Below are 26,878 nucleotides of genomic sequence, written 5' to 3' on the forward strand. Positions count from 1 at the left end.
GCTGAGCTCGCCATGCTGACCAAATGGGAAATGAAATTCAAAAGTTCCCAGGGCTTTTCCTGTGTACCTGGCTAGTGCATCAGAGTTGAAAGTGCTGTCCAAAACTGTCACATTGGAGCACTCTAGGATAGCTCCTGGAGGCCAATAACGTAGATTTGCATCCATACTACCCAAATTCGACCCAGCAAGGTCAATTTTAGTGCTACTTCCCTCGCCAGGGAGGAGTACAGAAGTCAATTTTAAGAGCCCTTTAGGTCGATGGAACGGGGTTTCTTGTGTAGATGCATTCATTATAAAATCGACCTAACCCTGGAGTGTAGACCAGGGCTAACAGAGATTCTTTGGCATAATTTTAAGAAATCTCCCAGATGCCAATCAATCTAGGACACATAATAGTGAATTAAGTTAGTGTTTCATAGATTCATAGATATTTAGGTCAGAAGGGACCATTATGATCATCTAGTCTGACCTCCTGCACAATGCAGGCCACAGAATTTCACCCACCACTCCTGCAAAAAAAACCCTCACACCTATATTTGTGCTATTGAAGTCTTCAAATCGTAGTTTAAAGACTTCAAGGAGCAGAGAATCCTCCAGCAAGTGACCCGTGCCCATGCTACAGAGGAAGGTGAAAAACCTTCCAATCTGCCCTGGAGGAAAATTCCTTCCCGACCCCAAATATGGTGATCAGCTAAACCCTGAGCATATGGGCAAGATTCATCAGCCAGATACTACAGAAAATTCTTTCCTGGGTAACTCAGATCCCACCCCATCTGATATCCCATCACAGGCCATTGGGCCTATTTACCGTGAATATTTAATTACCAAAACCATGTTATCCCATCATACCATCTCCTCCATAAACTTATCGAGTTTAATCTTAAAGCCAGATAGATCTTTTGCCCCCACTGCTTCCCCTGGAAGGCTATTCCAAAACTTCACTCCTCTGATGGTTAGAAACCTTCATCTAATTTCTAGTCTAAATTTCCTGGTGGCCAGTTTATATCCATTTGTTCTTGTGTCCACATTGGTACTGAGATTAAATAATTCCTCTCCCTCTCTGGTATTTATCCCTCTGATATATTTATAGAGAGCAATCATATCTCCCCTCAACCTTCTTTTAGTTAGGCTAAACAAGCCAAGCTCCTTGAGTCTCCTTTCATAAGACAGGTTTTCCATTCCTCGGATCATCCTAGTAGCCCTTCTCTGTACCTGCTCCAGTTTGAATTCATCCTCCTTAAACATGGGAGACCAGAACTGCACACAGTATTCCAGGTGAGGTCTCACCAGTGCCTTGTATAATGGTACTAAAACCTTCTTATCCCTACTGGAAATACCTCTCCTGATGCATCCCAAGACCGCATTAGCTTTTTTCACGGCCATATCACATTGGCGGCTCATAGTCATTCTATGATCAACCAATACTCCAAGGTCCTTCTCCTGGTCCGTTACTTCTAATTCATGCGCCCCTAGCTTATAACTAAAATTCTTGTTATTAATCCCTAAATGCATGACCTTACACTTCTCACTATTAAATTTCATCCTATTACTATTACTCCAGTTTACAAGGTCATCCAGATCCTCCTGTAGGATATCCCTGTCCTTCTCTAAATTGGCAATACCTCCCAGCTTTGTATCATCCGCAAACTTGATTAGCACACTCCCACTTTTTGTGCCAAGGTCAGTAATAAAAAGATTAAATAAGATTGGTCCCAAAACCGATCCTTGAGGAACTCCACTGGTAACCTCCCTCCAGCCTGACAGTTCACCTTTCAGTAGTACCCGTTGTAGTCTCCCCTTTAACCAATTCCTTATCCACCTTTCAATTTTCCTATTGATCCCCATCTTATCCAATTTAACTAATAATTCCCCATGTGGCACGGTATCAAATGCCTTACTGAAATCTAGGTAAATTAGATCCACTGCGTTTCCTTTATCTAAAAAATCTGTTACTTTCTCAAAGAAGGAGATCAAGTGAGCTGTAGCTCACGAAAGCTCATGCTCAAATAAATTGGTTAGTCTCTAAGGTGCCACAAGTACTCCTTTTCTTTTTGAGATCAGGTTGGTTTGGCACGATCTTCCTTTTGTAAAACCATGTTGTATTTTGTCCCATTTACCATTGACTTCAATGTCCTTAACTACCTTCTCCTTCAAAATTTTTTCCAAGACCTTGCATACTACAGATGTCAAACTAACAGGCCTATAATTACACGGATCACTTTTTTTCCCCTTTCTTAAAAATAGGAACTATGTTAGCAATTCTCCAATCATACGGTACAGCCCCTGAGTTTACAGATTCATTAAAAATTCTTGCTAATGGGCTTGCAATTTCTTGTGCCAATTCCTTTAATATTATTGGATGAAGATTATCTGGGCCCCCCAATTTAGTCCCATTAAGCTGTTTGAGTTTTGCTTCTACCTCAAATATGGTAATGTCTACCTCCATATCCTCATTCCCATTTGTCATGCTACCATTATCCCTAAGATCCTCTTTAGTCTTATTAAAGACTGAGGCAAAGTATTTGTTTAGATATTGGGCCATGTCTAGATTATCCTTGACCTCCACTCCATCCTCAGTGTTTAGCGGTCCCCCTTCTTCTTTCCTTGTTTTCTTCTTATTTATATGGCTAATGAACCTTTTACTATTGGTTTTAATTCCCTTTGCAAGTTCCAACTCTACTTGACTTTTAGCCTGTCTCACTTTATCCCTACATGTTCTGACCTCAATAAGGTAGCTTTCCTTGCTGATCCCTCCCTTCTTCCACTCCCTGTATGCTTTCTGCTTTTTCTTAATCACCTCTCTGAGATGCTTGCTCATCCAGCTTGGTCTACAACTCCTATGAATTTTTTCCCCTTTCTTGGGATGCAGGCTTCCGATAGCTTCTGCAGCTTTGATCTAAAATAATCCCAGGCCTCCTCTACCTTTAGATCCATAAATTCTTCAGTCCAATCCACTTCCCTAACTAATTTCCTTAATTTTTGAAAGTCAGCCCTTTTGAAATCAAAAACCCTAGTTGCAGATTTATTTTCATTAATCCTTCCGTTCCGTTGAACTGAATTAGCTCATGATCACTTGAGCCAAGATTATCCCCTACAACCATTTCTTCTATGAGGTCCTCACTACTCACCAAAACCAAATCTAAAATGGCATCCCCTCTAGTCGGTTCAGCAACTACTTGCTGAAGGAATCCATCAGCTATCACATCTAGGAAAATCTGAGCCCTATTATTATTACTAGCACTCATCCTCCAGTCTCTATCTGGGAAGTTAAAGTCTCCCATGATCACACAGTTTCCTTTAGTATTTACTTTATTGAACACATTAAAAAGGGCTCTATCCATATCCAAATTAGATCCTGGCGGTCTACAGCACACCCCAAGCACTATCCCAGGGAAGGCTCTAATGGTTTTCTTCCCCAATGTAATTTTTGCCCAGATGGACTCAGTCTTATCCATTTCATCGCTTCTTATTTCTTTACATTCTACCTCATCATTGATATACAATGCTACTCCACCACCTTTACCTTTATTTCGGTCTTTCCTAAACAGCACATACCCTTCAATACCTGTAGCCCAGTCATGACTACTATTCCACCATGTTTCTGTTATCCCTATAATATCTGCTTTCACTTCCTGCACCAGTAGCTCTAGTTCCTCCATTTTGTTACCTAGGCTCCTCACATTGGTGTACAAACATCTTAATTTTTGCTGTTTGGCCTCACTCACATTCTGTACCCTATTAGGCCCGGTCATTCTACAGCCAGTATAACCTATTAGACTGGTATCTACACTGCCCTTCCTCCTACCCATGGCTGTATCCTCTCTTACTTCGTTTTCTTTCCTCCCAATGCTAAAATCCGGCATGGAGATTACCTGGACATCTCCCAACCATCTCCCCCAAATTCCTAGTTTAAAGCTCTCTTAATCAGTTGTGCCACCCTCCATCCTAGAAGTCTATTTCCTTCCCTACTCAGATGAAGTCCATCCCGAGAGAACTGTCCTCTGTCCATGAATGCCTCCCAGTGGCCATACATCCCAAAGCCCTCCTTATAGCACCACTGCCTAAGCCATCTGTTGATAGTCATAATCTTGTCACACATTTGTTGCCCTTCTCTAGGAACAGGCAGAATCCCACTAAAGATCTCCTGAGCCTCAATTTCCTTAAGCATCTTCCCCAGCCTAGCATAGTGTCCCTTAATACTTTCCAGCGAGACTCTAGCCGTATCATTTGTTTCACATGAAGGATAATTAGGGGATTCTTTCCTGCTCCCTTTAGAATCCTTTTCAACCTCAGGTCTACATCCCGTATTTTAGCACCTGGAAGACAGCACACCCTCCTATTCTCTGGATCAGCTCTGGTTACAGACCTATCTATTCTTCTCAGTAAAGAGTCCCCAATCACATAGACCTGCCTTTTCCTGGTGACGGTGCTATTCTCCAGTCTATCCCCTGTTCCCTCTGGCTGCAAGATCTTTCCATTCCTATTCTCCCTTGTAATCCTCTTTAACCCATCCTGTATCCTCCTGGGGCTCATAGTTGGTGTAGTCTCCATTAACTCTTCCTCTTTTCCTACAGGACTAGCCGCTCTTCTCTTCTTCTCTCTGTTAAGGCAGTATCTGTTTGATCAGGAAATCCTCACAACTGACATCATAATTGGATGGCTGGCTGGGAGGCTTTGGCCCGCTCTAGTCCCTTTTGACAGTCACAAGGGAGAAACAAGGCAGATAGAGATTGTTTATGGGTTTTGTTCAGCGTAAAGCAGAAATGAAATCTTATAAATTTCATTTCTGTTGGTTTTGCCTTTCATTAGCTCTTAAGAGGCTGTGGTTCTAGCCTTAGGCTCATGCTGTTAAATGCAAGATTGGTGGTGAATAGTGTCACCTGTGGTGACTGAAGGATGAAGTACCTGATCTTGCTTGCATCACCAAAAGCTGGTAGGATAATACTGATGGATCCATTCTGATGCAGCAGCCAGCTATTTAGTACAGAATCAACCTAAGAAGAATGATCAGGGAGGTAGTATGGCCATGCTGTTTGCCTCCAACTCAGAATACAGCAGTCACTCACTGCAAAATTGGATAAAATATATTGTCTTTATCTTCTGTGTGTGTGTGTGTGTGTCTTGGAATGGAGTTAATTTGTGACTAATTTTTGGGTGCTGTGACAGGGTCAGGGCAGATGGCTACAAGAGAGTGCTAGAAGGCAGATATATTAGCCCCAGGTTAAGGAGGTCCCTTTTCCCTGGGTAAGGTAACAGGGAAGTTTCCAGAACAATCAGGAACTTTCTGGAAACAATTAAGGCAGACAGGCTGATTAGAACACCTGCAGCCAATCAAGAAGCTGCCAGCATCAATTAAGACAGGCAGGCTAATCAGGGCACCTGGGTTTTTTAAAAAAAGAGCTCACTTCAGTTTGTGTGTGTGCAAGGAGCTGGGAGCAAGAGGCACAAGGAGCCGAGAGTGAGAGGGCATACTACTGGAAGACTGAGCAGTACAGGCATTATCAGACATCAGAAGGAAGGTCCTATGGTGAGGATAAAGAAGGTGTTGGGAGGAGGCCATGGGGAAGTAGCCCAGGGAGTTATAGCTGTCACGCAGCTGTTACAGGAGCCACTGTAGACAGCTGCAATCCACAGGGCCCTGGGCTGGAACCCGGAGTAGAGGGCGGGCCCGGGTTCCCCCCATCCCTCCATTCTCCCAACTTGATACCGGAGGAGTTGACCTGGACTGTGGGTTCCAACAGAGGGGAAGGTCTCTGGCCTGTTCCCCAATCCATTAGGTGGATCAGCAGAGACTGAAGGGATTGTTGTTCTTCCTTTTCCCCATGCTGGCCAGTGATGAGGCTAACTGAATGAACGGCAGATTTGAGCCTTGAAAGTGTCCAAACTGAGGGCTGCCGTGAACCTCTGAGGTGAGCAAATCCACCAATAAGCGCAGGACCCACCAAGGCAGAGGAGGAACTTTGTCAGAGTGCTAATCAACCCATTGCTCTCCCAGATCTTGGCATGAACTATGGAAGCTCCTAACCGTAGTGTTGTTGGAGGAATTGAGGCAGATAGTTACACAATGACTTCAACATCCATCGGGACGATAAAACCTTGGTATCATCTCCGAAGTTCCTGATGGCCATGTAACTATGTGAACTGGTAGCTACTGGCTCAGTTCAGATAGTTGCACTCTTGACCGAGTGTTTTGAACTGGAGCTCAAGCTTAGGCAGTTGGAATCCAGGCTCCATGTACTGGGGAAATAGCCCCCTATAGTTTGAGTTTAGGGCACGCCTATCCTGTCAGGCGATGGACCTGTTTTAATGGTCCCCACTCAAAAACTAATGAAAGTAGAGCACCTCTAGGAGGCTCTGTGGGAAGATATTCCTGTGAAAGATCACTATTGAGGGGTTGGTAGAATATTGTAAACTTTTATCATCCATAATCTATATGTAAGCAGAGTCAGGATGAGCTCCACCCTGACATCTGGTGGTGAGGTGTGGCAAGTTGTGGAAAAGAACTTCAGGGGCCAATCTCATTTGCATAGGCACACCCACCCCGCCTAGCATGAGCCAATTGCTGCCAAAATGGTCACTTTGGCTGCCGTGGGATCCCCAGTGTCTCTGTTATTGGGGCAGGAATAATAAATTGTTATTACCCTGATTATGGGTATCAAGGACAGTGGACCTGTACTTGGCCTTTTGTTATGACGGAGGGACTCGCCGTCAACTAAGGAGCACTTGCTAGGCAAGGGATATGGGTTCCAAAACTCTGTGACTTGAGAGAGGCTGGGGACAGGTATTAATACTTGGTGGCATGGGCCCCCTCGTGAGGGCCTTACATGCTAATTGCACTGCCTCCTCTCTCCACTGTGGAATATTAGAGCTAATTTTGATTCCATTAGGAGCCTAGTTACAGGCTGCTGAGCTGAATTCACTTTGGGCCAATGGTGCACGAGCACTGAGGCTCCCCTACTACAAGCTGAAGTCACAAAAGAGCTAAACTTACTAAGAGCTGAAATCACTGAGTGTTGTGTTAAGTAGTGGGGGAGCCTGAAGCTATACTGCAGAGCAGTTTGCGGGATGGCGACCAGAGCGGCTGGTGGAGCAGAGCAGTTTGTCAGATGCCTAGAGCAGCTCATGGGGCAGCTGGCAGAGCGGAGCCCCAGGGAGAGGTGGGGCCATCAGCTTGGACCACGTAAGGTGCCCCTTCACCTCCTCCTCCCCCAATCTTCACCCAGGTTGGAAGGTAAAACTCTGCAGATAAACTTTTGAACTCTGATCAGGGACAGAGACTTTTGGGTCGTTGGACTTTTGGGACTTTGGGTGATTTTGGGTTGCTGGACTCAAGAACCAAAGGGAAAGGACACGCCCCAATTTGCTTGGGGTGGATTTTTGCTCATGGGTTGTGTTATGAATCCCGTTGGTGGTGTTTCCCCAACATAATGCCACATTGTTTCTCTCTGTTATTAAAAGGCTTTTTGCTGCATTCAGACTATGCGCTTGTGAGAGGGGAAGTACTGCCTCTTGGAGGCGCCCAGCGGGGGTGGTATAAATTTGTCCCAGGTCACTGGGTGGGGGCTCGAGCCGGTTTGCATTATGTTATTGGAATGGAACCCCTAGATACTGAACCCGGCCCTTGTTGCTGCCAACTCTGACAGGCAGAAGGTTACATATACGTTGTGTCCTATGCACCATCTTATCTGGCTTTGCCCTCATGGATTTCCTTCGTCTGTAGATAACCTATCATGGGTGAAGTGAGAATGAAGACAGCAAAGTCTCCAGAGACGGAAATCTGGGGCTGATGTTCAGAGATAGAGTCATAAAGAGTCTTTAAATTCTTATGCCATGGTTATGTGGGAGGCAAAGTAAAGATTCTTTGCCTCTGCCATATCATCCAAAACGTCTCAATCAATAGATTAGGTTTGGGTGACAGAGAGCTTGTTGATCAGAGCTGCCTTCCTGGGGTAGTTGATAAAGTTCCTCTAGTTATGAGGGATATGTTGTGAATAAAAGTGAGCAGATTTGGGCTTGGCTGCCTGCTACTGTGAATGAGTGGCAGGAACTGGAGTCAAGTTCAGTCCAATTCAATGAGAGAGATTAGAGGTGTTTTGCTGTCTCTTTGAATTCACTTCCTTCTTGGCTGGTAAGGGTCAGCAGGAGAGTAGTCGGTCTGTTGTTAGTGGAGCTTGTCAACCCCCTCCTTCCGACAGGTCATGTAGGTGGTATCTGTTCAGGGAGCTGTTGCGCAACCTTTGCTCAGGAAACCAATATGCAACATTGGCAATATGGTTAAATGCCACCGGCTGTCTAGTCTCCCATTTTTGGTTAAGGTGATAGAGACAATTAAGAGTATCTAGATGCCCCAGATCTGCTTGAAACTTTTCAATCTGGTACAAACGTGGGTACAGGGCTGGCATTGGTAGTAACGGTGGATGATCTCCTACTGAAGTGTGAAGATCCTGGTGCCTGAGCTGATAAATCTGCTGTTTTCAATGCTGTTCATTATGAAATGTTACAGATTTGCTGTAGACTGTAGCAAGAGTAGGCACAACTGCTCTTTGGTGCCGCTGTTCCTTCCTTTGCCAAGTACTCCCCAAGAGTAGTGTGGCTCTTTATCTCCTAGGGGCAATGGCTTGTGGAGTTCAAGGCTCTCTTTTGTCCCTATCTCATTCATCGTGTCCATTGGACTACTGAGAGGGCTAATGGGGAGGTTCTTTCTGCATGCTGATGACATTGAGCTCTGTATCTTTCCCTTATAAGCCATGCAGTGCTGTTGAAAGCCGGTTCAGTATCTGGGTGAGACTGGTACATGCATGAGAGCTAGCTAGCTAGCTAACTGAAGCGTAATCCAGATAAGGCTGAGGTGATGATGATAGGCCTGGGGAAGCAACTGGAACATATAGTGACAATTCTACCTACCTCTTTTTGAGGGAATTCATGCAGCTTGTTACTCCTGCCCTGTTTTTCCCTTCCACTAATTTTCTTTCTCAAAGTCTGGATCAGATGTCAAACGCTCTTTTAGCAGTGACTGTTCCCCTTTTAATGCCATATTAGGATATATGGTTACCATGATCGCAATGTTATGATTACGAGTTTTTGTTGCTGCCGCTGCTGTACTGAGAAGCTTCATTTTTTGTTCCCACTGGAGCTTCTCTCTCTTTTGATAAGTGTGCATAATATAGGCCCTTCATTTCAGACTTCTCTGGCAACAGCGTTCTCTGCAAGCATATTCATTGGATACCTTGAAAGCACTGACCCTAAGGATTTTAGTCAATAGAATAAATTATTTGTACTTGAAATTTTTGCATAAAACCGATAGTTTAAAGAGCTGTTCTCTTACGTTATTCATCACATACTGAAGCTGTTGGAGTTCTTGTGGTATTTTAGCTGCTGATCACTTTAAAGGTTTCCTTAAACTTATTTTCTAATTCTAGGGAGAAGATAGCTTACTTCACAAGAGCGAAGATCAACATACCATCCCTACCAGGAGATGATATATAATTACATTTTTCACTGAAGTATTTTTCCACTCGCTCATCTTTTTAGATGAATGTTTTGTAGTTAGAACCTCTTGCTTTTACAGATCTTCTATTTTACATCCGACTATAAAGATGTTCATTTGTAAAATACAGCGAACTGAGTTCTTGTCTGTTAAAAGGCACCAAACAAACAAACAAACAAACCACAACTAGCAGAAAACCAAAGTGGAACACTTCTGGTACATGGATGCTAATTTTGTACAGTTTGTATGTATCGCATGTGTGCTCTTATTTTGTAAAGATGGAACAAAGGAAAGTGTGTATCCTGTTGAACCGCACTGTGTTGAGAAATATTACGTTCAACAGAAGATTGTTTGTCTTTTCACTATTTTCACGTGAGCAGACTGTGAAGATGGCTGTTATGCCATGCAATATTTTTGTACAAGTGTGACTTTTATAGTTTGAAATTAACCATGAATGCAAGCTCCTTTCCAAAACAGCAAGGCTGCCTCGTAACAGGTGCAGTTTAGATTTCCATCACCTACGTTGGGATTTTGTTTCTGAAAACCATTTCCTGACTGTCCTTTTTATTTCTGTGAAGAAAGAAAGGTGGAGTACTGAGTGCAGGAGTATAATTTTGTGAATGTACAGTACTTTGGGCTGCACTGTACAGTACTTTGCATCTGCAAGGTGGGGAGGGGAAAGGGCAGACCAGTAACCCTAAAACCTCTTAACAGTGACACTACCAAAAGGGCAGCTGCTTTCTGAAACTGAAGCTGAATCAAATTCACATCAAAGTGTTTATAGATGAGTAGTCATACCACTGCGCTGTCAAATCTTACGTTTAAATGTAACCTTTTGACCTAAATGTTGTCTACTTTTGTCAACAAGCAGTATGTCAAAAAGATCAGGTTCATGAAAAATTAAACCCGTGCTGTTGTCAGAAGAGGAAAAACTACCCATCAAATTCAAATTGAATCCACTGACGCTAGTACCGGAAGTATTGTTGGTGTAGAAATCCATGCTGGAAAAATCTGTGACCTAGAAACCATAAACTATTTCAGTTGGGTATGTACTCCAGTTCTCATTACCTTTTTTTAAGTAAATGAAACACAAGCTGTTTTTCAGAATAATGATGGTTCAAGTTGAACAAACTTAAGGAGTAAATGTGCACAAGATATCTATCAAAATAGAATTTTCACTTATCTGACCAGACCTTTTTGTTTCACAATGTGGATGTGCTTGTCATCGTCCCTGGGGAAGCATGCGACTGCATCAGATCTGGAATAAAGCATCTACAACATGCTGTTGGGTAAAACAAAACTTTGTGGTTGATCTTATAGCCAAAACAATGTAACTCAACTTGTATCTGCAGTACCTAATCTCTGAAGGTTTTTGAAAAAAATGTTAAATTCAAAGGTTTTTTTTTATTCTATGGATAGAATCTTTGTCCTTAACCTACAGATTATATTGACAAGCCACCTATACATAGCACTTCACTTTTCCAGAAAGTAATTAGCCTTGTTGAAAGATGAAGAGAACATAGCTACAATATGTTTGCGAATGTCAAGGTAAGAAAATTCTGTGCCTAGAATCTTTTTTGTTAAACACACCAAGGATTTTCTTGTGATACACAAATACATTTAAAGGATTTGAAATAATAAATGTATAACTGGAGGCCACACAGTTCTGAACAAGTGCCAGTCAGGCCAACTGGCTGAGCATCATTCTTCATGGATATCCATTTATTGCTGTTCTTTTAACACACACACACACACACACACACACACACACACACACACACACGACTACTAGAAACAAGAAGATATGATTCATGCTTGTGAGGTCAAACTTTAAAAACAGAAGTTTGACATTTACTGTAGAGGTGAAACGAAGGTTGACTGTTTCAGCTTCTCAGTTTGATTATATAAAGTGTTGGTAGGATGTGTAGAATTGTACCGTATGATTTATTTTTTTATTTATTTACAGTCTTATTTATGTTCTGTTAAATATAGTTCAGTTCTGGCCATTTAAAATGTTTGATGTTAAACTATTGTGGGAAATATTTACAGCTTTCTAAATTCTTGCCAGACTAGCTGCTGTTTGTGTATATGTTGAATAACCTTCAGAGGAGTATAAAAAAATAAATTCTGATTGGGTGTGGCCAAGACGGTCAAGTTCTGATGGCTTTAGTTTGCAAAATTTGCTCATTTTTAAAATGAGACAGACTTAAACATATCAGCTCTTTCTCCTCACTTTCCAACTCATTAGTAGCGTTACAAACTTATTTATAGGCAGCTTTTAACAGTTGTGGGGGTTTTGTTTTTTACTAATTCAAATTATTCACACTGCTGAAACATTCAATAGACTGAACTAAAAGTGGGTATGAACAAACCATGAAGTTCAGATTTATAAATCTCACTCTTGAAGAATTAGAGTTTACCCTGTACAGGGAATAACAAATGGAGTAATTAGTTCTCGTGTTTCAGTTATCAGTATGTAATTGCAATTGTGTAATCAAAATTAAGTATTACAGGTACAAAACAATATTATGAATGAAGTTCAGCAGAAATTGTTCTAGGATACAAATCAAATAATTTTAAAATCTTTTTTACTGTTGCTATGTTTATACTGTATTAAGCATCGAATGCTCAGGACTGAACTAAATATTTAATCAGGTTATACTCCGAATGTGTTTCTGTTCTAATTTTGTCTGTAAAAGTATGCAAATACATCACATAGATTAACTTTTGTCTCTGCACTTTCAATGTGTTTCAGTGATTTGAAAAAAAATAAAAAACGTTAACAAAGCCGTTTTGTAGACTAGTGTTTAATTTTAGTGAAATCTTTGATTCCTGGGCTGTTTCTGAGCTCTTTGCAAAAGTAGATGTTCACTTACTATTTTTGTTGTCTTCAGAAAGTCACTGCAGTGTTAACGTCAATCACTGCTAGTCCTTAGGATCGTGGCATATCATGCTAATGGAAGTGCTCTCATCGGTTTTCACTTAAACTCCAGTGTTAATGTCCAAGTAGATTCACTGCTCATTAAAGTGGTGTATAATAGCTATGACCACAACCATCCAAAGTGCAAACTTCCACATGCAGGCAACACAGCTCTGTATTGTCCTGGAATGTATTCTAGGCCTGAGGCTCTTATGAGCTACAGTTTGTGCCAATGCGTGTGGTGCTTTAGTGATAGAGAAAATTGAGGTCTGTATAAACTGATAGTACAAAAAATATATTTACATGTGACATGAGATAGGCATGGAACTCTGGACTCCACTTTCCCACATTAACCTCCCTCCTCTGCTCTCTGTCACCCTAGCACATGAGAGAACAGAGAAACTGAGGTAGAGCGTCAGACGGTGTAAATGGCCATAGCTCTGCTGAAGTCAGTGGAGCTATGACTCCTTGCACCACCTGAGGATCTACCCCACTAGGTCTTGCATAAACATTTTTAATGGACACCGAGAACTTTCTTGCCCATTACCTTCTTGTCACAGCAAATCCACCAATGCAAACTATTTAGGCTTCTTAAGTGTTGGAAATACGCAAGTCAAAGAAAAAATTCTTGCTCAGTTAAGTCACTGGGAGGTTTTTTTTCCATTTAATTGAATAGAATCAAGCCTATATTCCATAATAGAAAATCCAGAACTCATACTTTAGATCCATAGTAAGTTATTTTTATATGACAGATACATTGATCAACACGTGAAAATGTGTGGTAACTTTTTAAACTAAACATCCATATATTATGATTTTGTATTTTATTTACCAGATATGTACAGTCATAAACTGTATTATCATATCGGCAGATACAACCAAAGTAATTAGTCTAATCACTGTTAAGTCTCAATTGTTTTTTCTCTCCACAGTGAACATGAAAATGGTTTACCGGACTTGCAGGAAGGGTGCAGTGTTCTAACTTGGTGATTAAAGGGAATAACAAAGTTTTTTAAAAATCTAACACCTTGTAGGTGAGGTGGTTCGTCTGTGTCAGATAAACCTACAAATCCTCAACTGAAAAGTTTGATTCTTCTCGTCGAGTTTGAAAGGAAACGGGTATCTGCCCTTCTTAAAGTCTCTTAAATGTTCAGATCTATATTTCCGATTTACAAAAGTTGATTGTTATGCAGTGGCAGAAATTCAAGATACCTAACTGACTATTCGCGATCTTTAGCTGAACAAGCTGTGCATATAAGTAATGATTCCTTGTATCACAAAGAATCTACCAAACCAGCCAGAAAATAGTGCACCCCCGAATTCCCATCTGGGACAATCTCCAGAATAGCCTCATTCCAAAATGTTTGTGCCATAACATGGGTAACGCAAGAAACTGGGGGTAAGGTTCAGATTCCAGATATCCATAAAAGTATTCCTTTATGCAGTAAACAGTCATTTCTTTTAGTTCATGTTGCGAAGCTCCCATTTTCAGGCAGTCCAAAAACTAGAGATCAGGAGACTCAAAAGCCCAAGCCCATTCGATGTAGACACTAAAATCCTGAACTCTGCAGGCAAAACTAATAAAGAATCAAAGTCCTTACACTGTGTTCCTCTTGATTCGTCTTGAACAGTACGGGTTTGCCAGAGTCCCAAGTCCCAGGTCTCCAGTTCATTTACATCCAAATTGAGATTTTTTTCCAGTCTGACAAATTATTATAAGCACCAGTAAAAACCTATCCTAACAAAAATAATAAAATTCCAGCTAATTGCATCCTACTTATGTGGGCTAAATCCATTTTAATAATAGAGTCCAAACGCTTCAGGAATATCTCTACCAACTACTACAGATACATTTTCTGTTTAGTGCTTGTTGCGCTAAACATAAACTTTGTAAGCTGTGAAATAATTCCCTCCTTTTATATGCTATTTCGTAAAAGGACTTTTGACAGATTTCCTTTGATCTGGTTTCTTGTGGATTTGCTTTGAGTATAGAGAAATAACGTGATAAATCAGTAATTCAAAGATGTGGCTGCAGCTGGGCTCATATTCCATTGGTTTTGCTTTTCAGAAAATAGCTGGTCTTTGAACAGAAAAGCATACACTCAATAATAGTGCCCTTTCTATCGCTATTGGGGTAACAATACTCCAACCCTTTTCACTAAGTAGTTTTAATAGTTCTGGATGTTTTTAATTAGCTCATTGTTTGGGATGATAATTCATAACCTGAATAATTCACATTCTGTATATTTGGATAAGCCCATGCAAACTTTATATAGTTTAACAAATAAGGTGGTCTGCCTGTGAGAAATACTGCATTTATTTTACGAAGTTTTAAGAAGTATGTTTGTTTAAAATCAGACTAATTACATGTACAAGAACTGCTATATATGATAAAAGTTTCACCGAATGCCGTTCAAGTATTCATGATTAAAAACTCAGTTCCTATACTCTATAAAATAGCAAATGCTTATGAGCAGATTAACTCTTTCAACTAGGTATTTTTCAGCCACCCCTGGCTCTTTAATTTTTTTCTTTGTATCTGAAATATGCAGGTGCCAGAACATCCAGGTTAACTTTTGTGTCTTGTTTTCCCCATAGTAGGTTGGGATAACAAACGACTAGCTGTTTTGGGACACTGGCCTGTGATGCTGGTGAATTACATGCAGCATTTTTCAGAAACTAAGAGTGCTTTAAAAAAAACGAGATCTCTGCCAGTCTTTTTAGAGTTTTGGGAATTTTCCTGGATAAAGAAACACAGTTCTTACACAGAGATCTCCTTCTCTCTGTAGCAAAAGTCTATACCCGGAACACAAGTATTTTGAGGGTATTTGTAGAGGTGGGAAATACTCTAGATCATGAAAATGTTACTGGATCAGATAGGTGGATGGTTGTGCCATAGGGAGTCAAAGCCTTTGAATTCCACTTAATTGGCTTCGCATGAAAAGGAAACTTAACATTTTTGGCTCTTAAGCAACATACGAGAGAGCAACCTTATACATTTTGGGGGTCTACAGTTCAGCTTTAATAGCAAAACAAAGTAGTGGTTCTTCCATACAGTCATGATAGCTTTAATGTCCTGCTGCAAAACAAAACAGTTTTGCCCCCCGGAGCGACGACACTACGTTGAAAGAACAATTACAGGAAGAAAGAATTAGACACACAACTTTAATGAATCAGCTAAGTAACAAAGGGTCCTTTGAATCATTATTGGAACAAGCTTCTGCCTTGTGCTAGAGTTCTGAAAAGAAAGAGAAGACTGTCTGTACTACTTAAACTCCTAGATTTTCAGGACTATTTTCAGTTTCCAAGTGTTGACAGTGATCTTGCATTTCTGTTACTGTGTAATGGACTGAGGATGGATGGACTTCCGATGAACAGACAGTGCAATTAAGTAGTGACCCTCCTAGTATAAGACATATTCCAGCAAACCAGCCAACAAACAGTGCTTCCCCCAAGTCCCACTTGGGAATAATCTCTGGGATATTCTCATCCATATTTTCCTCGACTACAGTGTGAGCAACCCAAGAAACTGGGGCCATGACTGTAATTGCTGATATCCAGAAGAGTATTCCTCCAAGCAGTAATAGCCGTTTCTTTAGTTCCTGTTGTCTTTCACCGATCTTCAAACAGTCCAACCCAAAACCTGAAAGCAAGAAGCCCAAAAGTCCTAATCCATTTGAAACAAACATCAAAATCCTAGAAATCCTAAACTCTGGAGGCAAAGCCAAGAAAGAATCAAAATCCTTACATTGAATTCCCCCTTCCTCTTGGGAAACACAAACTTGCCAGAGTCCCATGGTCCAGGTCTCGAATTCATTTAACTCTAAAGCGAGATTTTTCCAGTCAGGTAAATAGGTAGTGAGACAGGATAGAAACCATCCAAACAGAGAGAAAAAAATGCCATTTAATTGCATCACAGTTCTGTAGACTAAAGCCATTAGAAGAGCACAGTCCAGAAAGCTTTAGGAGGAATGTCTCTCTAAGGGCTGATACCTTTTGTGGTGGTTGGAGCTATGATGATCTTAGTTCTTTGTGCCCTGAATATAAGCTTAGATATTAACCCTTTGAAAACTCTGAAACACTTTTTTGTTCTTCATGAATATAATGTTTCATGTAAAGGACGAAGGACTCTGCTAAACCATGGGTTAGGCTTTCTGATCAAGATTTGATCTGTTACCTTCCAGTGCCTGATGATTACAAGTCTGCGGATGAACAAAGAAGGCTCTATGACCCCTCACCCTAAATACAACAGAAATCTTTGTGCTTCAATACGGATTAATTAGATTTTAAGTGGTGATAAAAAGCCAGCTCTGTCCTCAACAGGACTTCATTGTAATAGCAAAACTTGACATTTCAGGGATGTAAATCGAGGCCTTGTAAAGAAAGGTAGACTGTTTCCCTATAATCTTTATTCTTAGACTTCCTCAACATACACAGTGGCTTATTCTCCACTCTCTTGTTCTATGTCACAAGCACTGGGAAGACTCTCTGTAAAAGGTCCTTGTATGTTTCATTTTTTCTATGTTTGTTTCTCTTAAAATGGGCTTCTTTTAAGGTCTGACCCATTTAAGGGGCAAAGGAGAAGTGAGTAAATAATCAAAGTGCCATAAAGAAAGCAATCCTTTACAATTCTAGACTCCCACCCATCATAATGAATTCAGAGCAGAAATTCAGTTGTTGTAAACTGAAGAAAATGCAGCTGTGACCATTTTAAATCAGTTGAAGTTGTCCCCTGTACTCTCTGGGCCTAGTCCTGCAAGGTGCTGAGTATTTGCTCAACTCCAATTTCAGTTAGTGGGTGCTGAGGTTGTTTCCTATTCCTGGTGGTAGGAAATGCTCATCACCTTCCCATATGAGGCCCTAAATAAGCAGGGTCAGTGGGAAATCATGGAACCCAGATATAGCATCATGCTTTTGCCCTGGTATGTGCTTCTCTGAAATCTATTTTTTCTCATCCTGACTGAGGGCTGTTCTGCATAGCGTTCCTCCTGGCACAGTACAGCTACTCATGGACACACCACTGCAATGTACTATATCAACACACAGGGAGGAACGTGCTCGTTGCTGCTGTGTCAGGAAGTGATCCCCCTTGAGGAAAAGTGCATCAGTCAGTGTCACACCGATGGCAAGAGCTACCAGCCAGAGTGGGAACCCAGGCCCAGCCCAGCAGGTCAGGAGCCTCTGCTCTGGGGTGAGTGCACGGTGGACTCGCTCGCCAACTTCCTCCTCTCCACACCAGGCCATGACATACGCAGTGATCTCGTGCACTGGAGAGCACGGCCTGACAGTTTTACACAAACCCCACAAAGAATATTTTCACCAGCCGCCTGTGCATCCAAGCCTTGCTGAGAAGGCAGCCAAGCTCAAGGAGTCCAGCTGAGCCCATGGGTGTACCTTGACCCCAGTAATGAGCTCAGGGAGCCCACAGAGCATGTGTGATCATATTTTCTGCAACAGCACAATCTATTGTGAGTCCTGTCTCCTGTGGCGAGAGCTTATTCTGTGGGCAGAGCTTGGAAGAGTGCCATCACTGCCCACCCCACTCCCACCCCAGGAGCCCAGCTGACACGGTCAGATCTTTGGGATGAGAGCTGTCTGTCTCATTATACCAGCTCATTTTTAAGTAAAACAAAAGCTGAGACCACACTTCTGTAACGAGTGGTGGCCTGACATAAACACGTCAGAGTTCTTGGGGGTTTCTCAGAGAACTCAGGTTATGTGAGAGATTTTTGGAAAGAGACTTTTTGAATGTAAGGAAGGCCTGTTCAATGCAAAGCCCAGGGGGACTTTCCCACTCTGATTTTGTTACTGGTCCACCATGACACTCTTACTGAATTCTTCCCTGCAACAGCGGGACAGTAGGAATTGCCATACTGGGTCAGACCCATGGTCTCTCGAGTCCAGTGTCCCGTCTCTGACAGTGCCCAACACCTGACACAGAACTGGAACCTATGATTTTAAAAATAACGTGAGAGAATATTTTGAGAGCGTATCACTCATTTTAAATAGCTCCAAGTATCAGTCTGCAAACTGATGTCTCCAGTTCTTTCCAGCGTGACAAGTCTTAAGTGGGGTGGGGGGGGGCGGTTTAAACTCTAGTCTGTCTACATAGCATCCTGTTCAAACAAATACATTAACTTTTCCCTCATTACTTATAAAACCGTTTCCATCTGGATTCTGAATCTTACTCTAATGCGATTTATTTTTCTTCAGAGGTTTTAGAATTACATCATTTCTCCTGGAAATCTTGATGGCCAGAGCTGGTCTCATTAGTATCGAAACCCAATATACATATATTTTCTTCCAAAGAACATTAGGAAGCCGTTGGTTGTTGAAAAACATGAAAACTAAAACAGATCTGTATCCAACAGAAATATTCAGCTTAAGTCCAAGTAGTGAATTTTACTACTCTGATAGCAGGAGTAAGCTGTGTGCCTGGTATTTCCATGAAGTGACTAGGCTATTAATTCTTTGAATAGTGGTCAGTGCATCTCTAACCTATGTGAATATCTTATTTTGTGCCATATAAAGGAATCTTTGTGAGGAAGTAACCTGAGGCAAGCGCTGCAAGGGGAAATTTGATGAAAGTACATTATAATCAGTGCTGAACAGAACCACCAGTCCTTGGTTTTCTGGAGATATTGAAGGTTTAAGTTTTCATCACCTCACTTTTTCATTAATCACTTGACTTTTTCTGTGCTTTCCGGTAAGTGTTTGGGGGTTTCAGCAGAGTGCAGTACACTGCATTGAATTGTTTCCTCCTGTGAACGCTTCATGCACAGAGCAGGAAATCGTGTGCTTAGAGAAATACTATTTTTCAAAATACCCTCCATGTTCTCACCCCCTCCCAAATGTTCTTTATTTAAACATTATCAACTTAGTTTGGACATTAGGTAGAGCTGGACTAGCAGCTGGGGGGGGGGGTGCACAAAAGTTGCCAGTGGTCCATAGTAACTGATGCAATCTGAACACTGACCTGACAAATGGGGGGCGGGAGGAGGGGAGGAGAGAATCCCTAATTATAAATACATATTCTATTAGACCTTGTCATGATAGTGAATTGGAAAAGGGAATTTAGGGACCATGCGGAGGGGTGGGGGTATAGGGGCAAGCTATACAGATTGTTTTCTTCCCCTTTCAAAACAAAAACATATCAGTGGTTTACTTAATCAAACACATAAATCAGTTCAAGGATCATTACTTTTTCATAAAACATCCATTCAAAATTTAGATGAGATCATTTATAAAAAGGGCCAAAAAGTAAGTGACTTCATTTTGGTATAAGTTCTAAAGAATTTGTTTCGGTTTTTTAAAGTCCCCTGTGTTGAGAAGTAGGATTGTTTTGGATGCTGTTAAAGTTAGCAGACAATGGAATAAATGTGAGCATGTTGTGTACGGAGGTTACAAGAGAAAAGGATAGACGCAATTACATTTAATGCCATGGAATTGAATAGAAGCCAGACAAATAACATTGGACCACATTCTCTTGTCCAATCTGGCCCCTTTGCATTGCTCGGCAGCACAAAGAGGGATGGATAGTGGCTGCCTCTGGCCATCTGAAAATTCCCCTCCCCTGGAGGAATTCTCAGGCAGAATAAAATGAATGTAATTGGTTCCTGTGCCACCTCCGTCTTCTGTGGCGTGTGTGTATGGTGTGAGGCTGGAGTAGGGTAGGGTATGGCCAAAGCACCAATGTACTCCTGTAGTTGTTAGCTGATGGTCCTTTGGCATACGCTAAGGAATGGTCTGGAGCTGCACAAGGAAAGAATCAGGGAGCTGTAACCAACTGTATAATGGTTTGCCCCCATCTCCAGCATCCAGCACACCTTAACACAGCAGAGGATTTGGCCCATTATATTGCGTGTTCTGTGTTAAAGTGTATACACAATTTCTTTAAGAAAGGAGAAATATTAGCAGCCACTTGGAACGTTCTTAAATCTAATCTGAAGTAGATCATTTATATCTAAATTATCTAATTAAATCTCTTGTATCTTATGATAATGAAGGAACCTGTTGGCTTATTCAGACTTTTGGAAGAAAAGGTGCAACTTGCTTCCTACTGAAACCACCACAGCAGAATTATCCATGTCTCTTACATGGATAGATGAGAGAGAATCTGTTTTACCAACTATTGAAAAGGAAGCAACCAGGCATTTACAGCAGTGTGATATAATGTGATAGATATGTTTTAAAAAGCCCTTGTGAGTATGTAAAGGAAACTGTGAGATCCCTTAAGACTCTAAGATTAGAATATACAAGTCTAGTTAGAAGAAATGAAACTCATTCTCTGAAAGCAAGACCTTTCACTCCTATGAAACACCTTATTTCAGATTTTTGACTAATGGGAATTGAACAAGAAGATCTAGGAGGAAAGGGAATAGGAAGAGATAAGTACAAGGTAAAACTTTTCTGTTTGTACTTTACAGACTTAGTCCAAAGATCAAAATGAAACATGGATTTGCCATCCTTTTTAATAGAAGAATAAAGAATATTCCAAGATTAACTGCACAAGCCTCACAAAACACCTTACTATCACCATCCCAATCCAAAATTAAAAATTAGGGTTAACTAGATTATCTGAACAATAAGGATTTTTTAATCTAGAACACAGTAGTTCTGATCTACTGCAAGTATGAAATCTTGTTACTTGACTATTGATGGAGATGTGATTTCCTTGAATGATGTACCTCTTTCCAAGAAAATAATTTGTCTGAGTTGTCAGAAGTGTAATTGTTGGATCATATTAAAGAAGTTCTGTATTAAAATCACAAATGAGTTTGATTCCCCAGAGTTTAAATTCCAGGGTATTACTAATTAAGAGGTCTCTTGGTTTTTGGTACTGTTTCTCTCCCTCTATGTATGAAACTTGCAAGCTGCTAATTGTGTTAGTACATTCTAAGACAGAGTCTGTTCTCAAAGCAATTCACAGAGAGAGAGAGACTCAAAGCAATACTCTAACAACAGAAACAGCACCCAGAGACTCCCCGCCCTTTTGTTGTATTAACAATTGTGATTAAAATAGAGATAGAGGATGTATGCGGATAGATGCTCGGTGTGGATAATAACTGAATGATCAGGGAGGTGCCAGCCTAAGAATCCAGTGTCCATCGGCTGAAGAAGGCGTCAAGTGGAAATAACCAGAGGACCCCACCCGGAGGGCAGACTGGAATCCACCCAACAGCCTCAAGAATGGGAGAACCAAAGAACAAGATAACATCTTGGAGCCGTCAGGAATGTGCTATCTGCTGATTGATTCAGCAACAGCATGATGAAGCAATTCCCATAGACTGGCATAGGAAGAAATTCCTATAAAAATAGACTCTCTAAAAAGTGAGAATTTTGGGGTCTGATTCTGCAAACCAACTTCCAGGAGCATCAGATGAGCATCTGACAAGGCCCTGCTCCCTCCTCATGTCCAGGCCACCTGGCCAGTGGCTTGGCATGAGCAACTCTAAGGCTGGTAACTATGATAACAACCTTGCAGAACGTGTGTGTGTGGGTGTGTATGTGTGTGTGGGTGTGTTTGTATGAATGAATGTGTGAATAAATATGAGATTGAATGGAATGTTATAGCTATAACTAACTGCTTCCTATGATTCTTTCTGTATTCACAATAAATGTGGTATTTTGCCTTTTTCCCTTTAATAAGATCCTGCTGGTTTTTATTTTATTGGTACAACATAATCTTCTCTAGCATTACCCATCACTCATTATAACACTTTGGTTTAACATGGGTGTTATGTTGTCTATATGTCTCCTGTGCTCTTCATATATATACATCGATTTAATATGGGTGTAATATGCAGACACACACTATTCCTGACCCCTGCAGGCAAGCAGCTGAAGCCCTGAAGCATGAGATTTGATTACAATAATTTTCTTAAGACAGAGATGCAAGTGTTTTGAGCATGCTGAGGGCAATGCAGAGCTTTCTGTTCTCCTCATGGCCCATGAAAGGAGGGAATGAACAGGTGCATGTCACAGATTAACAGATTCATAGACCCCAAAGCCAGAAGCAACAAACATCCAGCCTGCCCCCACCATACACACAGGCCATAGAACGTTCTCCAGAAACTGGATGAAAGCATTTAGTTTCGACAGTTATCTAATCTCATTTTAAAAGCTCCAAGTGATGGTGAGTCCGCCACCTCCCCTGGTAAGATGGTCCAATGTTTGGTGTTTTCCCCTTACATATTAAAACTGAGAAAACTTTCAATTAAAAACCATAATTACAAATAAAATTTAAAAATTAAAAATGCACCAATGTGATATATGCCATCATGTGCCAGCAATGCCCCTGTCATTGTTCCTTAGAATGAAGAAAAGGAGTACTTGTGGCACCTTAGAGACTAACCAATTTATTTGAGCACAAGCTTTCATGAGCTACAGCTCACTTCATCGGATGCATACTGTGGAAAGTATAGAAGATCCTTTTATACACACAAAGCATGAAAAAATGGGTGTTTACCACTACAAAAGGTTTTCTCTCCCCACACCCACTCTCCTGCTGGTAATAACTTATCTAAAGTGATCACTCTCCTTACAGTGTGTATGATAATCAAGGTGGGCCATTTCCAGCACAAATCCAGGGTTTAACAAGAACGTCTGAGGAGGGGGGGAAGGTCGGAAAAAACAAGGGGAGATAGGTTACCTTGCAGAATGACTTAGCCACTCCCAGTCTCTATTCAAGCCTAAGTTAGTTGTATCCAATTTGCAAATGAATTCCAATTCAACAGTCTCTCGCTGGAGTCTGATTTTGAAGTTTTTTTGTTGTAATATCGCAACTTTCATGTCTGTAATCGCGTGACCAGAGAGATTGAAGTGTTCTCTGACTGGTTTATGAATGTTATAATTCTTGACATCTGATTTGTGTCCATTTATTCTTTTACGTAGAGACTGTCCAGTTTGACCAATGTACATGGCAGAGGGGCATTGCTGGCACATGATGGCATATATCACATTGGTGGATGTGCAGGTGAACGAGCCTCTGATAGTGTGGCTGATGTTATTAGGCCCTGTGATGGTGTCCCCTGAATAGATATGTGGGCACAGTTGGCAACGGGCTTTGTTGCAAGGATAGGTTCCTGGGTTAGTGGTTCTGTTGTGTGGTATGTGGTTGCTGGTGAGTATTTGCTTCAGGTTGGGGGGCTGCCTGTAGGCAAGGACTGGCCTGTCTCCCAAGATTTGTGAGAGTGTTGGGTCATCCTTCAGGATAGGTTGTAGATCCTTAATAATGCGTTGGAGGGGTTTAGTTGGGGGCTTCATAAACCAGTCGGAGAACACTTCAATCTCTCTGGTCACGCGATTACAGACATGAAAGTTGCAATATTACAACAAAAAAAACTTCAAAACCAGACTCCAGCGAGAGACTGTTTAATTGGAATTCATTTGCAAATTGGATACAATTAACTTAGACTTGAATAGAGACTGGGAGTGGCAAAGTCATTATGCAAGGTAACCTATTTCCCCTTGTTTTTTCCTACCCCTCCCCCCCCCCAGATGTTCTTGTTAAACCCTGGATTTGTGCTGGAAATGGCCCACCTTGACTATCATACACATTGTAAGGAGAGTGGTCACTTTAGATAAGCTATTACCAGCAGGAGAGTGGGGTGGGGGGGAGAGAAAACCTTTTGTAGTGGTAAACGCCCATTTTTTCATGCTTTGTGTGTATAAAAAGATCTTCTATACTTTCCACAGTATGCATCCGATGAAGTGAGCTGTAGCTCACGAAAGCTTATGCTCAAATAAATTGGTTAGTCTCTAAGGTGCCACAAGTCCTCCTTTTCTTTTTGCGAATACAGACTAACACGGCTGTTACTCTGAAACTGTTCCTTAGAATGTGCATCCACCACAAGTGTATGGAAGTCATGCCAGTCAGAGTCACTACCTTATCTATATCTATTGAGGGGCTTCGGTTCATATTTAGCACACATGGACTGCCTGAGACCGTGGTCTCAGACAATGCTAGTGCCTTTACCAGTGAGGAATTCCAGGACTTTTTGTTCAAATTATAACTTCTGCTTCCTACCACCTATCCACAAATGGTTGGTAAAGGACTAACAGCACTCTCTAAGAATGGACTCAGGAATGTCACTGAGGGGTCACTGCAGACTAGGGTATCTTGGTTTTTAAGTAATTTTAGAACAATCCCTCATGGCACAACAGGTGTATCGCCTGTGGAACTGCTGATGAGGTGGCCAATACTGGAGTTTCTTGAAACCTTGCCTGGAGAAACAAGTGTGTCAACATCAAGAAAACTTGAAACACAATCATGACTGTCAACAGGGTACTCGCGTTTTGTCTCCTGGAATACATGTTTGGATTTGCAATTTTGTGGGAATGCCCAAGTAGTTTTCTGGCATGATCTTAAAAGCTACTGGCCCACTTTCCTATCACTTTGCTTAGGAGATTCCCTCGTGAGATGGCATATATAGATCTTCTGCAAGCACAAGGAGGAGGCGAGGAACCTGAGTCAGGTTCAAAGGACTCCTCATCTCTGGATCAGTAGATGCTTCTGTTCCTGTTGTTCACCCATGTTCAGAGTTGGGGGAGGTAGGGTCTGGTCCTATTAGGGAAGGTACTGGAGGGCACCTCTCAAGGGACTCTGTCTCTTAGTACTGGGAGGGTCTGTGGAACTTCTACCTTTCCTGGCTATGCTGGGACCATCTACTCCAGTCTGCGGCCATTCCATGAGACATCACAAACCCCTCTGTCCACTTGAATCTGTAAGTAGATAGAGTGGGGGGAGTGAGTTGGGGCAGAATAATCCCTTTTTTTTCTTTTTTACCGCACAAGGTTGGGTAGTCTGCCCTGCATCTCTAGTTAGAGTTCTAGTTACTATACTGAGCTGTGGATTTTCCTATCAAGGAATTTTTCTTGAACTTTGACAGGGAGGATGTTGTGTTCTGGGGGTTCAGGATAGTTATTTTAGTATCCTGCCCAAACATGTATTCCAGTGTGGGGAGTTGTGCCTAGTCCCTGGGGTTGAGATCAGACTTGGTGTGTTGTGTTCCCTACATCTCTTGAAAGGATGTATCACTTTTGCAAAGTACAGAACGCATTCTGCAGTCACTAGCTTTAGTGAGAGCTGTGAACGCTCAGCACATTGTCAGATCAGGCCCTTAAACAGAGAAACTTTTAATGCAGATGTAAGCACTTGAGCCAGCATCCCTCTGGTCTGAGGAAAAATAATTGTCAAGGTACTGCCTGAGTGCAGTTGATGTTTTGATATGTTCTTGACTTACACACCATGTTTGCTCACTTCAGACAGACAAAATCTTCTTTATTTCTGGGTCAGGTCAGTCTAGCAGAAGAGTCTACTTTCTACTTCACATACTGCTCAGCAGGAGCTGCTGAAAAATGAGCATTCCAGGATCTGCTTAGAGCTGGGGATTTTGTACAGAGTACAAAAATAAATAAAAACCTAAGATAAAAAAGTGAAGTGGACTTTCCAGGCTGAGACTAACAAACTAATAATGTGAAAGTCAAATTTTAGCAACTAGATTGAGTAAAATGAGTGTAAAGAAAGTGAAAAATATGGCAATTTCATACATAAAGATACAGAAAGTCAATCAGATGTTTAAGTAACATAGTAGCATGCACACTATGTCTAACAGAGTATGGTAATGAAATTACTAGGCAGCAGGTTTAAAACAAATAAAAGGAAGTACTTCACACAAAGCACAGTCAACCTGTGGAAGTTTTTGCCAGAGGATGTTGTGAAGGCCAAGACCATAGCAGGGTTCAAAAAAGAACTAGATAAATTCATGGAGGATAGGTCCATCAATGGCAATTCTCCAGGATGGGCAGGAATGGTGTCCCTAGCCTCTGTTTGCCAGAAGCTTAGAATGAGATACAGGGGATGGATCACTGGATGATTATCTGTTCTGTTCATTCCCTCTGGGGCACCTGGCACTGCCCACTGTCAGAAGACAGGATACTGAGCTAGATGGACCCTTGGTCTGACCCAGTAGGGCCATTTTTATATTCTTATGCTATACATACATCCCCACACACTTATGGGGTTGGGATGTGATTAAATTGCATTTAGTATGCATATTTGATCACCTAGGCCCCTCTCTGCCCAGTAATCCATTTACCTTGGGACTGCTCTCGTGACCAGACTGAGAACTTGAGTTGGTTCAAAAATGGGGAGATATTTCATTAAAAGTTTCATGAAACATTGTCCCTTTTCTTGTTAAAATTTTTTGAAATGTTTTGACCAGTTGTGCTGAGAACCTTCCAACTGATACCTTAAAAACAAAACAACCTGCAGAGAAGTGATTCCCTAAAATGACCTAGTCTGAGACCCAAAATGGGGACAATATTCCTTCCTGGGACAGTGACTTATTTAAGAACCAGGATCTTGTAACATATGGATGCTGGTGTATTTAACAGAAAGGAGCAACCTGCAAGTGGACACACAGCATTTGTTTCTAGCCTTGGAACGTGCCAGCATATCAGAATGTAAT

At 41.4% G+C, this 26,878-nt stretch overlaps 2 protein-coding genes and 1 pseudogene across 2 annotated transcripts in view; 1 reads left to right on the plus strand and 2 right to left on the minus strand.

The window, feature by feature from the left end:
• The window catches only part of WWC2 (WW and C2 domain containing 2), a 217,178-nt gene extending 207,667 nt beyond the window's left edge, over positions 1-9,511 (plus strand). Inside the window, exon 23 of the mRNA XM_073341736.1 lies at positions 9,420-9,511. Coding sequence (XP_073197837.1) covers positions 9,420-9,486 — 67 coding nt within the window. The 3' untranslated portion in view covers positions 9,487-9,511. The remainder of the gene's footprint in view (positions 1-9,419) is intronic.
• Positions 9,512-13,640: 4,129 nt separating this feature from the next.
• LOC140910978 (claudin-22-like) lies at positions 13,641-14,179 on the minus strand (annotated as a pseudogene).
• A 1,497-nt stretch (positions 14,180-15,676) lies between these two features.
• Positions 15,677-16,345, minus strand: LOC140909987 (claudin-22-like). Its single transcript, XM_073340084.1, has one exon. The coding sequence runs from the start codon at positions 16,343-16,345 to the stop codon at positions 15,677-15,679; it is 669 nt and encodes a 222-aa protein (XP_073196185.1).
• Positions 16,346-26,878: the final 10,533 nt, after the last annotated feature.

This window comes from Lepidochelys kempii, chromosome 4, assembly GCF_965140265.1.
Source record: "Lepidochelys kempii isolate rLepKem1 chromosome 4, rLepKem1.hap2, whole genome shotgun sequence".
NCBI classification, from domain to species: Eukaryota; Metazoa; Chordata; order Testudines; family Cheloniidae; genus Lepidochelys; species Lepidochelys kempii.